The following is a 14,806-nucleotide window of genomic DNA, read 5'->3' on the forward strand; positions in this document are numbered from 1 at the left end:
CGGCAGGAGTCCTCGGAGCAGAGTGACCATCCCTCAGGGGCTCAGGGGCTGACACCTTGCTGAGGACACGGAGCAAGCCCAGCCCAGCCCTGAAACCTGAAGCACCTGAACGTTTAAAAAAGCCTTTGGGGGGGGGGGCGCCTGGGTGGCTCAGTGGGTTAAGCCTCTGCCTTCGGCTCAGGTCATGATCCCAGGGGCCTGGGATCGAGTCCTGCATAGGGCTCTCTGCTCAGCGGGGAGCCTGCTTCTTCCTCTCTCTCTCTCTGCCTGCCTCTCTGCCTATTTGTGATCTCTCTCTCTCTGTCAAATAAATAAATAAAATCTTTTAAAAAAGCCACACCGGCCGCGGGGCGTCCCAACGCGGCTCACCAGCCGGTAACTGTCCCAGCAGCAGCAGCCGCCGCTCGGCCGGAACCGGCTTCCGAACCCCGCGGCAGCCCCTCCCGGCCCGCTCCCGCCCCCGCCGCGCTAGCTCCCGGCCTCCCTCCGTCGCACCTGGGGCCGAGCCTCTTCCGGCCCCGCCTTGCCCTCGCCGCCGCAGGCCCCCAGTGCATGCCGGGGGTCGTAGTCCTTCGCGGAGGCCGGCGGCAGCGGCCATGAGGTCATCGGTGCGCGCCGCGGCGCGGGGCAGGAAGGGGCGCACGCGCCTGCTGCGCGCCGCCGGGGCCGGCCTCCAGTCGCGGCGCTCGCTCGACATGCCCGAGGAGGCGGGCTTCCCGCCCGCCAAGAGGTTCCGGCCGGGCTGCGGGCCCCCCGGGGGGCGCGTGCTGATGCTGCTGACCGCGGGCGGTAGCGGCGGGCGCCGGAGGCCGCAGCCGGCCCTGGCGCAGCCCGCGGCCGGCGTCTACCCCGAGGCGGTGGAGCGGCAGCGCCGGAGCCTGCCCATCTTCGCGGCGCGGGGGCAGCTGCTGGCCCAGCTCCGGGCCCTGGACAGCGCCGTCCTCATCGGTGAGTGGCCCGAGGGGCTCGGGGGAGGTGCCCCGCCGCTCCCCCGAGGCGCCCCCCCCGCCGGCGGGCCGCCCCCCACTTGCCCCGCAGTGGGGCGAGCGGGAGACTCCGGGTCTCTGAGGGCGGCCGGCGGGGGAGGACGGAGCGCGCGGGGGCGAGCCTGCGGCGAGGGAGTGGGCCGGCCTGACGCGAGGTCGCAGCCTCTGGGGCGGCCTGGGGATTCGGGGCAGGGCAGGGGTCTCCAGCGTCCAAGTCGGGACGAGCGTCCAGAGGACCGAGCAGATGAGCCCGCAGGAGGAGGGAGACCGGGAGGGCGAGGATCAGCGGGCTGGAGTCGTAGGAAGAAGGGGGACAGATGCAGCCGCTAGACCCCTGCAGGACTTGGGGGGGGGGTGTGCCGAGTGTGCCGAGTGTGCCTCCCGCCGCGCGCTCCTCCGGCGGGGCGGGGCGACGCGGATCGTCACTCGGTTGCGGACCGAGTAGGCGGGCAGGTGAGGAAGGCAGTGAGAGCGGGCTTCGGCTGGAGGGAGGGAAGAGAACGGAGGGGAAGAGCTCGGTGGAGGCCGAGGCGAAGGAAGCAAGGACGGAGAGCCGGCAGAGAGAGAGCGGAGACGGGGGCGGGGGGTGCCTGGAAACAGACCAGATGTGGAGCGGGTCAGGAATAGGGGGAAGGACGTCCTGGAGGCCCAGGGCTGGCGACAGGAGGGGAGCATGGGTGTGACTGGGGAGGAGGCTGGAGGGGAGGTAGAGGGAGCGCCCACGTGAGGACCCGAGTTCTGTGGAGTAGGTGGGGAGCTCTGCTGGGAACAGCAGTCAGGGGGCCTCAGGTAGCCCCTTGGGGAAGAGGGGGACCCTGCCAGGCTGCAGAAGGGAGAGCAGGATCCGGGGTGGTGCTGGCATCCAGGGACATTGGCCCCAACACAGACTCCTGTCTTCATCTGCACGGATGGGCTGTTTTGCTTAGCCACGCCCAGGGGTCTGGTGGAGGAGGAGAAAAGCTGGGCAGGGAGACATTGATCTGCATTTGGGGTTTTGCCTGGTAGTTTCAGCAGGAATGCAGCAGAGTAATCACAGTCCTAGTCTTGATTCTGGGCTGGGTTAGGAGGATGAGCAGAGTGGGAAGTGCAAGCACCATGGCATGTAGGGTTGTAAGGTCAGAGATTCTTAGTGGTCGCCGGAGGGGATCGATACCCAGGTTTACTGAGTTCTTTGTTCCATTTGGGGACAGTTAGAGGAACCCCCTGAGGGTGGTGTATGCTGGATGCTCAAGTTCAGAGAAGAGACAGGTAGACCCTCCCTGCCTTCCAGGACCTGCAGTGTTGGCACACAGTATGAGGTGCTCGTGCTGGAGGAGAGGCACACAAGGTACCAGAGATAGATTAGGAGGAGGCCACCAGGGCAGCCCCAGGGAGAGTGTGAGCTCTGACTCATCCTGTAAAGTGTGCGGGCAGACCTGGTGCCAGACCTGGTGATGGCAGGCAGGTGTGGGCCGGGGTGGGGCCAGAAGGAAAGGGCAGAATCTGGAATGGAATGGTGGGGTGTGGGGGCCGTGGAGTGGGCATGGCTCTGGGTGTGCCCAGCTACATCTCATTTATTCTTCTGAGAAGTAACCATTTTCTGTAACAGTTGTGTTCCCTCCTTAGGTTTTTTGTGCAGGTTACTTGTTACTGAACATTTACATTGTTTCCAGCTGTTTGCTCCCCAAACCAAGTTGAATAGCATGAGTCTGAAGCTACATTTGTCTCTGCCTCTTTATTTCCTCAAAACCAGTTCCCGCAAGTGGATGTGTGCCTGGAGGCTGTAAATATTTTAAAGGTGTTTCTGATACAATGTGGCCTTCCCAGACTAATTCTGAGAACACTGCTCCAGCTGTACACACCAGTGCCTATTTTCCTGGGGCTTTATCAACTTCTAGTTCGTGAACTTTGTGTTAATTTGCATGTAAGTGAGATTTATCTTCTGTCTCAGGGGAAACTGGCTCCGGGAAGACGACGCAACTCCCACAGTACCTCTACGAAGGGGGGATCGGCCGCCAGGGCGTCATTGCTGTGACCCAGCCGCGCAGAGTAGCTGCCATCTCTCTGGCCACTAGAGTCTCCGACGAGAAGAGAACTGAGCTCGGGAAGCTGGTACCTCACCTCCTTCTCTGCTGACAGCCCGCCCGCATGGCACTTCTCTGAGCCAGGTTCCAGGATGCCGGGAGGCTCTCTCTTCCCCGGCTTGCTCAAGCCTGAGTCTGTCACTCGTTCCTCCGACGTCACCTGTCTGTGCATATGCTTTGTGTTCAGAGTCTGTCGGCAAGTCGGATGAATTAGTTGCTTTCCGCGAGTGTTCTTGAGGCTTCAGTAACCTCTGTGAAACCTCTGTGTGTCTGAGAGATCGTAAGCATTTCTTTAGCTTACAGTGCGTGCGGAGATCGAGCCCTAGACCTGTGGGTACGGCAGCTTCGCGCGTGTTTGCGCACTTCGCTTTAAAACATCTTACCTTTTCTTGTCTTTCCGGAGCTTTAAGTTTCTCAGCAGCTGGGGTGAGAGTCTAGTTTCAGATTTTTTTTTTTTTTTTAAGATTTTATTTATTTGACAGAGACAGCAAAAGAGGGAACACAGCAGGGGGAGTGGGAGAGGGAGAAGTAGGCTCCCTGCTGGGCAGGGAGTGGGACGCGGGGGCTCCATCCCAGAACATGGGGTCATGACTTGAGTGGAAGGTGGAGGGCTAACAGCTGAGCCTCCAGCACCCCGAGTTTTAGTGGTGCTCATGATTGCAGTTAAAGGGACCCGTCCACTGCCTGTCCGTGCCCGAGGGCGCGAGGCCATTCCCCAGGAGGGCACACATGTCTGGGGGTGCCGGGCACCTAGCAGCTGCTCAGCCCAGGCCCACTGAGCCCGCGGTTCCTCGCGCAGGTGGGCTACACCGTGCGCTTCGACAACGTCAGCTCGGAAGACACCAGGATCAAGTTCCTGACAGACGGCATGCTTCTTCGGGAAGCAATCTCCGACTCTCTGTTGCGCCAATACAGCTGTGTGGTCTTGGACGAGGCCCATGAGCGGACGGTCCATACCGATGTGCTCTTTGGGGTGGTGAAGGCTGCCCAGAAGAGGAGGAAGGAGCTGGGGAAGCCACCTCTCAAAGTAGGTGTGGCTCGCGTCCAGGAGAGGGAGAGGCCTGTGTTACCGGGCGGCTGCTGGCCCTGCTTCGGACAGGAGTCGGTCACCAGCGGTGCGCAGGGTGGGAAGCAGCAGGCGTGGGATGGGTGGGCGTGGCCTAGCCCTCTCACTCTTCCATCCTGTGCGCAGGTGGTCGTCATGTCCGCCACCATGGACGTGGACCTGTTCTCGCAGTACTTCAATGGGGCGCCCGTGCTCTACCTGGAAGGTCGGCAGCATCCCATCCAGGTGCTCTACACCAAACAGCCGCAGCAGGATTACCTGCACGCCGCGCTTGTCTCCGTCTTCCAGATCCACCAGGTATAGCGTGCTGCGCGTACCCATGCAGATGGGGCTCAGCTCGCCGTCGGGGGCGTGCTCCCGGTGAGAGGAAACGCTGCCACCTTGGGCGCCCTGGGAGCTGGGCCATTGCCAAGTGTCACTGTGTCCTGCTGCTGCTTTCTTGCGGCGACTCGCATCCACTCTACAGTGGAAACCACTGGGCTCTGATGGGCCTCGCACCCTGGCTGAGCTGGGAGATGGCTTGGTCAGAGCGGACTGCGGGTGGGGTGCCCGCAGTGCTGCCCCCAAGGAAGGCATGTGGGCCGCTATGGCCTCACTGTGGGAGAAGCTGCTGTCCACCCAGTAAGGGTGATCCTTTAGAACTCTTCACTTTTTCAGAAAAACTGAATTACAGAGGCATTTCAAAATCTTCTTCTTTTGTTAAACATTTACTTAAGTTTGAATGATTAAATCCCCTCGTTTTGGTTCCCCTCATAAAATTTGACTGTTCGTACCTTCCCGTTAACTTTGTGAAAGAATCCAGAGGCAAATCTTTTAAAAACGATTTTTATTTTAATCTGAGGGGTGAGTGTGTAAAAAGTCAAAAAGGGCAGTAGTTCTAAGAGGGTCATAAGAACCAGCAGCTGGGGTCGTGGGTGGCTGGTCCCCTGAGGCCTCCAGATCTTGATGTCCGCTCAGGTGGTGATCTCATAGTCAGAAGCTCAGCCCCCTGGAGGTGGCGGGTTCCTGTTAGCCGGGAGTCTGCTTGAGAGTCTCTCTCTCTCTGCCTACCCTTCTCCTGCCTGCCGCTATGCACGCACCTTCTCTCCATCCCTCTCAAGTCAGTCAGTCGGTCTTAAAAAAACAAACCACCCAGCAGCTGCTTTTACTTCCCCAGTCCAGATCCCATTGTTTCAGGGGACCTAATGGCTCTCTGAGCTGTTTAGTCTGGATTCGGTATTTCCAGCATTACCTGCCTACACTGCGGGTCTTGGCGCTGCTGGTTCCCCCCAGGCAGATGAGGCTATATCTTTAGCCTCCCTGGCCTCCTACTCCCCCCGCCTCTTAGCATAGACATGTCTCATGGTTTTCAGGCCAGTGGGGGGCATTATAGCATCACGACCCGTTGCCAGCAGGGCCTGTCCTGATGCCTCCTTCCTTATGCAACATAGTTGTATGAGTTTTCTGCATTCCCGTGGCTCATTTCCTCCCAGGTGTTCCAGCATCTATGGTCTGTCTGCCTGTCATCAGTATCTTTCCCGCGTTGGTATGCCGTCCGCTTTCTCCCGGAGCACCTTGTGCTGCCTTTCCACAGGGCGGGCAGCTCCCAAGCCTTGGCGCCGCTGTGTGGACGGGTCCTGTGCCTCCGGGTTGAAATCCATTCTGGCCTCCTGCCTGGCCGGTTAGAGGAGGGCAGGCTGTCGGGTTCTCATGGCCGAGTCCTGGGCCTTCCTGTCTTCTCCAGGGAGCGGGGCCGGGTCTTGTTCCTAGAGACCCTTCAGACCTCGCCCAGGCTGGAGCACCCTCGGCCCAGTCCTTCCCTCCTCCGTCTCTCAACACGGGTCCAAGCTTTGTCTCTGCTGCGACGTCTTGCTCTGGGCGCACCACCTCCCTGCGTGTAGAGGGAGGGACAGGCCGGCATGGGCCACAGATACACTAGATGCGGGACTGGATTTAACTGTAGCTCACTCGGTTGACCGCTCCAGGCACCTTCGGCGAGTGCGTGCTCCCCGAGGACACACCAAGTGTGGCCCACGCACCTCTCCACAGCGAAGAAAACCCGTCTGGGAAGCTCGCTGGTGACCGCTCTCTGTTGCTGCAGCCCACGCTCTGGCAGGCACCTCCTGAGGCCACACTTTCCCTCCTGCAGGAGGCGCCTCCTTCCCAGGACATCCTGGTGTTCCTCACGGGGCAGGAGGAGATCGAAGCCATGAGCAAGACCTGCAGAGACATCGCGAAGCACCTCCCGGACGGCTGCCCCGCCATGCTGGTCCTTCCTCTGTACGCCTCCCTGCCTTATGCCCAGCAGCTCCGTGTCTTCCAGGCGGCCCCGAAGGTGAGTACGCACCCGGCCTTTGTGGGCCCTTCCCCGGGCACCTGTGGGGTGGGGTGCTCGGGTACCAGATATGCGAGCCGCTAAGCCGTGGGACTGGAAGACCCAGGCCAGATGGGCCTCCAGGGCCTGGTGAGAACAGGGGGAGCGGGTAGACCACGGTGGGGGGTGGGCACAGGCGGTAGGTGACTGGTACATGAGGGGCTCTCCCCAGTCTGACACAGACCAGCTGCCTGTGCTGGCCGCACAGTGCATCACAAGTGCTGGCTGCCCTCTGCTGAGCTGGCAGCATGGGGGCGGTCCAGTTGTGTCGACACGGAGGCCCCGAGAAGTGGAGAGACGGTGCTCAGGCAGTGGCTGGTGGGACCGGGCACCTAGCCACGCCTGCCGGTTCCTCTGCATCTCATCCTCTCAAATAAGCCTTAAGGACAGGAACCTCCCTGCTCAGTGTGAAGAATTCCCATAAGTCACGTGATCCTCGTTCCTGGAGAGCATGTGGGCTGTGGGAGCTACTGGTGGGCACTGTGCTGTGAAACCTCGGAGTTGTGTGTGTCACCTTCTGGTTTCTTCCTCCCTGCAGGGCTGTCGCAAAGTGATCGTTTCAACCAACATCGCTGAGACTTCCATAACCATCACGGGAATAAAACACGTGGTTGACACGGGCATGGTTAAAGCAAAGATGTATAATCCCGGTGAGGATGACGCCCACAAACCCCTCTTTTCCCCACAGCCTCTCCCAGCAAGCGCTTCCTGCTCAGACTTGCCGTGACCAGGGTGGCACCGGCCGCGCAGGTGACACGGTCTGAAAGCAGTCAGGTCCAGGAAGGGGGCTGGCAGCGGGAGCCTCGGGCCAGGCAGGGCAGGACGGGGGCCCAGGCTTTGCCAGCTTGAGGACCGGCTGGGCCTGGCCTGAGACTCCTGAGCAGCTGGGTGAGGGGGCTGTGCGGCCAGGGACCCCCGACACAGGGCAGGAGCTTTGTTGAAATGAATGTTCGAGCTTCAGGCATCCTAGGAAGGAGATCCCCTAGGCCGGGGTGAGTGCCCACTGTCCCTGAGAGTGTGCGCTGGGAGCTTTCTGGATACGCTGGTCCTCCCATCTGCTTTCTGCCCGGCTTGGTGCTACGGAGGATCAGAGGCAGTGGGGATGTCTGAGGACAGCACACCACCAAGGGTGCGGACTCGGAGGTAGCGTGTGGAAGGACTTGTTCCCTCGGGCCTGGCACAGAGCACACCTTTATCCAGGACCCATGCGACTCCTGGGTGTGACTCCCATCACACCACCTCAAGATCCTCTGACAGCGGAGCCGGGAGGGCTGTGCAGGCCGGCCCCTGACATCTCCTTTCCGAGGCAGTGACCGCTGGCCAGCTACCCTAGCTTCTTGGAGACAGAGTTTGGGCACTGAAAAGCCTGGCAGCCTGGAACACTCTCGGTCACCAGCAGACCGGCGCAGCTCTGGCCCTGTGGTTTTGGCGGGGACCTATGGCCCCGGGCACGTGGGCTTAAAAGACATTCCGAAGATTGATACGCTGCAGTTTCAGTGTGGAGTGCGCTGTTCTGTGCTTTCCCACATGGCCTCGGGGTTCCCGGACTCGTGTGCTGTGGGAAGGATCACTGGGGCTCTGAGGAGCACTGCTTTGTGCCCACGCTGGTGAACCCGTGTGATCCTTTGCGGGGCGAGGCCTCACGCGGGCCGTTCTCCCCGCAGACAGTGGCCTGGAGGTGCTCACTGTGCAGCGTGTGTCCAAGGCCCAGGCGTGGCAGCGTACAGGCCGGGCCGGCAGGGAGGGCAGTGGTGTCTGCTACCGGCTCTACACAGAGGACGAGTTTGAGAAGTTTGAGAAGATGACCGTGCCGGAGATCCAGAGGTGGGCACCCCCACACCCCCGCCACCCCTGCCGTCCCGCGGACCCAGCCGGGGACCTGGAGCCGGTGCGGCAGCTGTGCGTCTGCTCCTTGCAGGTGTAACCTGGCCAGCGTGCTGCTGCAGCTCCTTGCCATGAAGGTCCCCGACGTGCTCACCTTCGACTTCATGTCCAAGCCCTCTCCGGGTAGGCGGGGTTTTTGTGCAGGGCCAGGGCTGCGGGGGAACAGGACCCGCGAATGGCTTGGCTCTCCAAATTGCGTCTGGGGGCCGCTTCCTCTCTCGTTTCATTTGGTGCATAAGCTTGGCTGTCCGGGGGGCCAGAGGACCTCCAGGGGGGTTCTGTGCCCATAGCGCCTCCTGGGCCAGAGCCGTCACTTCCCGTCGGGCCTTGGGGGTCATTTTCTCTGTATTACATCACGAAAACGCTGGTTTATCCTTCAGCAGGTGACGTGTGGCCGGGGTTAGAAATTCAGGGCATGTGAAGGGGACAGTAGAAGTGTTTCTCAGCTGGGCCTTGCACAGCCTCTGTTCCACTGCCGTGCGTCTCTGTTTCTGGCAACGCGGGTCAGGATGGCGCCACGAGTGTGGGCGTGTGCGGGTTTCATGTGTGTGATGCAGCGGGGTCACAGGACGTTGCTGTGGACAGAGCTAAAGACAGGAGTGTCCCCGGCCACTGCGCCCCGAGGACCAGGGTTGGATGTGGGGGCCTTTGGCTGCCGAAGCAGAGAGTGGCTGCAGCTGCATCCCCCTCTCCTGGTTTTCCTGCAGATCACGTTCAGGCCGCAGTTGCTCAGCTGGACCTATTAGGTGCTCTCGAACAGAAGGACGGCCAGCTCACCCTGACTCCGGTGGGGAGAAAGATGGCCGCTTTCCCTTTAGACCCCAAATTCGCCAAAGTAAGTCACCTCCACTCGCTGCCCCTTCTCCGACACGGCTTGTATGACGGTCACCTGCACCCCCGGTGCCCTGGCTTCCCCCTTCGCTGTTGCCTCGGAGCAGCTGTGGCTCTGCTTTGCGTCTGATGCGTGCTGGTGTCGGGTGTGGGAGTCAGAGCCACGTGAAGTCGGGAGCCCTCCCCGAGGACTGTGGGAGCCTGTGGGCGGGCTGTCGGGTTCCAGAGAGCAGGCGGTGGTGGCTGGAGAGGCACCTGGCCTCTGAGGCCGCAGTGGGGCGGCTGCACGGGCAGCGTGGACAGACTGTGCTCAGTGGGGGGAGGTCTCAGGGCTCACCGTTGCAACTCCTATTTGCAGACCCTCCTCCTGTCCCCCAAGTTCCACTGCACGGAGGAGATCCTGACCATCGTCTCCCTCCTGTCGGTGGACAGTGTTCTGTACGACCCTCCTTCCCGGCGGGACGAGGTGCAGGCTGTCCGTAGGAAGTTTGTGTCCAGCGAGGGGGACCATATCACGCTGCTCAACATCTACCGGGCCTTCAAGAACCTGGGCAGAAGTAAGGTTGGTCTCAGCCGGGGCCTCCTCTCCCGCAATGCTCTCCTGCCCGGCCAGCGGAACGTCCGGAGCCCCCGGTCGGAGTGCACAGGCCTCACCAGGGAGACCCGCAGCACTGGCCTCCGCCCTGCCCGTGTCCCGCTCATTCTCACTGGGCAGGGGCCCTGTGCGCCGGGTGGCCTGGCTTCTCTGCTACAAATGAGCTCCCTCCTGCCCCCGCCGGCCTGTCTGCACGGTAGCGTTCACGTGGAGGGTATTGCGGTTCCTCAGACCTGAATGGGAACAGCGTTCTAGAACCCCGCTGTCTGAAGGCAGAGCCATCTGTGAGCCCTCCCACAAGCCAGAGCGGCAGACGGGGAAGCAGCCGTGGTCATTAATTCGTGTGGAGATGTCTGTCCGTGTGCCCAGACCCGGAAAGTGGCCTGCCTTAGACTGCCCTGGTACTGTGGTCCCTGCTGTGAACAGGTGCGCGAGATAAATGCAGCCGAAGCCCGGCAGCTCTGGTGGCAGCTCGAAGCCGGGGTGCCCGGCGCGGCTCCTGGGTCAGCGTGGCTCCAGGGGGTCTGTGCACCTCCCGGGGATCAGCGTATCTTGGGCGTCTGCGCCGCTTCGGGCCGGGGGCCAAATGGGCCCCTCTGCGGGGCGCGCTGCAGAACAGAACACACGCCGAGCACTACTCTTGCTTTCCCCCTTTTCCATAAAAGTGAAAATCCTGTTGTGCGTCATGAGGTCAGTGGAAACAAGTACTAAAATAGGTGTGTGCGGCAAGTGAGATGGCGTGATGCGGGCATCACGAATACCTTGCGGTCTCTTGTGTCCATGAAACCCGCCTGGCGTGTACGCCTCAACTCTGCGTTGTGCGGTCAGGTCTCAGGAGGAGAAAAGCCACTGCTCGGGTGTGGTGGCTGCCTGCGTCCTGCTTTGTCCTCCTCGGTTTGTTTGAGGAAATAGGATGCTGTGTGTCCGGCGAAAGCGCAGCCCGAGAGTGGCAGTCAGTCTCGCGTGGGCCACTGCATGCCGGACTCTGGCCCGGTGCACGGCAGCTTCCCGGCCGCCCAAGCTGGGGCAGGTTCCCACTCCCACCGTCCGACTTGCTCAGATGCTGTGTTCTCGCTGAGCCGGTGCACCTCTTAGCTAGTTTAAGCTGCCGTCCGGGAGCGCTCTGCAGGCCGGGCTCCCCGACCTGTACCGGACGCTCGAAGCTCGTGTCTATGGGGTGGCTGTTCGCATCCTTGTCTTTTGTCCTGCCGACTTGTTGGTCATTGTCTCGTTGCCACGTAGGAGTTTTTTAAATGCATTCTGGGATAATGAATCCAGAGTGTGAGGGAATTTTCATCTGTGTCCCCTTACAGTTTGTGCTTTCTGACAGAAAGCTGTTTTCCTCCATTTATTTTTGGCGACTGACGTCTTCTTTCTGAATTCAGTTCTCAAAGTTCTTACTTCTTTCCTCTGTGCAAGTGATGGGTGTGCTGACTCTTCCTCTCCCGCTCAGGACTGGTGCAGAGAGAATTTCGTCAACAGCAAGAACATGGCGCTGGTGGCTGAGGTCCGAGCACAGCTGAGGGACATCTGTTTGAAGGTACCTGTCCTGCATGTTGGGGCCCCCATGCCCCTCATCCAAAGTCCTCGCCTCTCCACTCTTGGGTTCCAGGCTCGCCTGACGGTCGCTGAGACTGGAGCCTACATACCTATGTAGTTTGTTCCGAACCACAGCCAGTGGAAGGAGAGACCAGCAGTTAGTGGCAGGAATGGGGGGCTCCCCAGAAATGGTGACAGCTGATTTGAAGAGGGTCCCCCTCAGGAGGGGAACAGCAGATTGCAGAAACCAAAACCCCTGGAGGTGTCTTAAAGGGAGAAGTGGGGAGAGAGGTTTCTCTGGGAGGCTGTGGACAGGGACAGGTCAGAGATGGGGGCGGGTCCTCTCTGGCCGCTCTGTGCACGCCCCTCCCGCTTCCCACCTTCTGCCTCCATGGTGGTTGCTGTCCCAGGCCTTTCTCCTCAGGGGAACCACAGACCGTGGTCAGGCAGCGGGGTCAGGCGGTGTCCACCAGCAGCCTGTTTGGCCGGTGTCCCCCGGGGGTGCAGCTGAGGGGCAGGATCTTCCGGAACTGGTGCTGGGGGGACGACCGCCGGAGGTGGACAGGGGAGGCTCGGGGAGGTGCTTGCTGGAGGGGCGCTCCAGAGCAGGAAGGGTAATTTGGCCGCAGTGGGAGTGCGGGAAAGGCCCTTCTCTGAGGGCCACAGCTGGCCATCCATCCCCTCCCCGGCCCGAGTGTGTCTGCTCCCTGCAGCCCCGCCAACGGCCTCCTGCAGCAGCAGCGCCTGCTGGGCCGGGCTGGCGCTGGGGCTGCGTCTGAGCCTGACCAGGGCTGGTGTCTGGTGCCCACTTCTCCCGCCGCAGATGTCCATGCCGATGGTGTCCTCCCGCGGGGACGGGGAGAGCGTCCGCCGGTGCCTGGCACACAGCCTGTTCATGAGCACGGCCGAGCTGCAGCCCGACGGCACATACGTCACCACGGACAGCCGGCAGCCGGTGGCCATCCACCCTTCGTCCGTGCTTTTCCACTGCCGGCCGGCCTGCGTCGTATACACGGAGCTGCTGCACACCAGCCGCTGCTACATGCGCGACGTGTGTGTCGTGGACGCCGAGTGGCTGCATGAGGCCGCCCCTGACTACTTCCGGAGGAAGCTGCGTGCTGCCCGCGACTGAGCGCACTGCCCCTGACTGGAGCATCCGACCCCCAGCCAGGAGCGCAGAGCCCGGTCCCAGCGGGGTTCCCCGCCTGCTGCACGGGGGTGCAGGGACGGCCCTCGCAGAGTCCAGCTCAGGTGGCTTCGGCGGGTGCCTGGCTGGGACATGCAGGCGGTCCTGCCCCGTGTGCCACTCTAACGTGAGACTCCCCGAGTCCTTGTGATGGGGTGGCGTTTCCCAGGAGGGGACTCTAGGGTCGCAGAGCTCAGCTGTCCGTGGACATGTCCTGAGGTCTGTAGAAGTTTGAGGAGGGACGTACTGTTGTCTCCTCCCTCCTGAACTGCACACCCCAGGGTGCGAGCCTCCTCGTCGCCACCTCCAAGCGCGAGGATACCGTCGAGCATGGCCGCTGGCTGTTCTCCCTAGCTAGGCACATGCGGCCCCGCGGGCGTGAGGACTGGCCAAGTCTGTCCCGGTGGGGCCTGGGCAGAGAGCTATCAGGGTGGCTGGAGGGGGAGGGACCGTGAGGACCGGCCGCACCTGGGGTCCTGTCTGCTGCCCCTGGGCTTGTGCTCTCGCATCTTATTCGTCGTTTCTGTGCTTCCTTCTTCATGGGGATAGGGGGACACAGTCCGGCTTCCTGCGTGAGCCACCCCCACCCCCGGGCCGCAGTTTGCACGTCTGTGGGAGTCCCAGAGTCTCCAGTCTCTTCCCGGCCTCCTGTTCCGGGAAGGGGAGAGACACCAAAGGTTCCTCTTTGCTATTTGATCACCAAATGCAAGTCAGCTTTTCCAGAGTGTTTGCTGTAAGAGAAGCTGACTTAGCATTTGTTTGGGCCTTGTGGTCAGAACCCCGGTGTACAGTGTCTTCGTCATTCCTTACCAAGTGGACCATGCGGTTCTGAGGCAGGGGGCCGCACTGCCTGACACTGCACAGGGACCGCGGGTGGTCTCCGCTCCGGGGCACGGGCTCGGCCTCCCCAACGTCCCCGCAGTCTATGCCTGCTTCTGCGCCGCATGTGCCCGGAGCACCCCAGCGGCTAGCCGGGGCTACGGGGTCCCGGATACCTATCTTTCTGCATTCTTAGACTTTCAGCTGGCTCTTCCACAGACAACCTTGTTGTTTACAGTTGCTGACTTTCTGACGAGTTTTTCAGAAAAATTTTTAAGTGTATTTTTCTCATTTCTTAATAGAGGCCTAGGATGTTCAAGCTGACTGGGGAAAAGAATACATTGTATTTTTAATAAAATGGGAATCGTGCTGGTAAGAATGGGGAGTGGGTGATAACGTGCCGGCACATTCTCTGGGCTTCCTTGGGTGAGGGCAGTGCGTGTCCTGCTCAATACCTGTTCTGAGTGGGAGTGCGGGACACAGAGCTGCCAGCAGCTTTCACGTTTCTCTACAGAAAGAAGTCAGTTGCTGCAACATTCTGGCAGAATTTTCATACAGTAGTTTTTTTTTTTTACTGGACTTTTGAAAAAGTTCATTTTAAACCTAGCTGCTCAGGGAGTGAAGCAGGTTGGAAACCCCATTCTGACCACGAATCACCACAAGGAAATAAAGTGCTGCTTACATCGACCTGTGGCGGACATTGCGCTTTCTCTTAAGAAACTTTCTTAAAAGTTCCACATTTCGTGGTGACGTCGCTTATGGTCCGTGAGAGACCTCCAAGGCCAGCCGCCTCTTCTCCAGCCTGGGCCCACTGATTCACCTGGTGAATCACCACGTCCCGCGAGCAGCTTTGTGGAGGGAGATGCCCTCTCCGGAGGCTGGCCAGCAGGGCAGCGCAGAGCCACCACGAGGGACAAGCTACCAGCATCCGGTCCGTGATAAGGGCCCATCCTCGGGGGGCATTTCCGCAGGCGGCCAGGGTGGGCAGGACACAGCCTGATTCTCCTCCCAGAGACGTTAGTCTGTAAACATGGGACGTGCTGCTCTGACAGGAAGCAAGGGTTTTATAGTCTGATGGGAACATTAGAGCTTGTAGGAGAAAACCCCACCTTTGTTCAGGTTTCCTTGTATTCTGAAGGCCTGCTCTTGCTGGCAGGGCCAGCTGCAGGGGGACCGCGGGCCCTATGTATGGTGTCACACTCTAGCCAGACCACAGGCTCCATTAAAGATCAGTCTCGCATGCCACGTGTGTGGCTCTCTTTTCCTGGGTGCATAGAATGTATTTCCGAATTCGTCTGATCTTGTCCACCATTCTGGAGGATTGACTTCTTCAGCTGGGAACAGGGGAGTTCTCAGGCTGACTCCTTGGGGTGAGATCAAGGTGGGAAAAGGGTGCCCTCCAAACAGGCAGGGATGTACCAGCACCTGTGCCCTGAAAGGTCACCCTTCTTCTTGTGTGTCTAATTAGCATGTTAAATGTCCAC

General features: G+C 60.6%; 1 protein-coding gene across 4 annotated transcripts; it reads left to right on the forward strand.

Annotated features, from left to right (window-relative positions):
* Positions 1 to 614: 614 nt before the first annotated feature.
* DHX33 (DEAH-box helicase 33) lies at positions 615 to 14,562 on the forward strand. 4 transcript variants are annotated; one of them, XM_045083185.1, is made up of 12 exons: positions 615 to 948; positions 2,917 to 3,077; positions 3,849 to 4,076; positions 4,242 to 4,412; positions 6,244 to 6,429; positions 7,007 to 7,118; positions 8,133 to 8,292; positions 8,387 to 8,475; positions 9,060 to 9,187; positions 9,542 to 9,745; positions 11,232 to 11,318; positions 12,141 to 14,562. In XM_045083185.1, exons 1-12 carry the CDS (start codon positions 696 to 698, stop codon positions 12,447 to 12,449), a joined length of 2,088 nt encoding a protein of 695 aa, XP_044939120.1. In that variant the 5' UTR covers positions 615 to 695; the 3' UTR covers positions 12,450 to 14,562. The 4 variants fall into 4 exon arrangements, with proteins under 4 accessions (XP_044939120.1, XP_012915713.1, XP_012915714.1 ...); XM_013060259.2 differs by lacking the exons at positions 615 to 948; positions 2,917 to 3,077 and adding an exon at positions 3,110 to 3,133; XM_013060260.2 differs by lacking the exons at positions 615 to 948; positions 2,917 to 3,077 and adding an exon at positions 3,361 to 3,383.
* Positions 14,563 to 14,806: the final 244 nt, after the last annotated feature.

The sequence above is a fragment of the Mustela putorius genome, unplaced genomic scaffold (assembly GCF_011764305.1).
Source record: "Mustela putorius furo isolate JIRA1106 unplaced genomic scaffold, ASM1176430v1.1 tig00000695_pilon_pilon_pilon, whole genome shotgun sequence".
Classification (NCBI taxonomy): domain Eukaryota; kingdom Metazoa; phylum Chordata; class Mammalia; order Carnivora; family Mustelidae; genus Mustela; species Mustela putorius.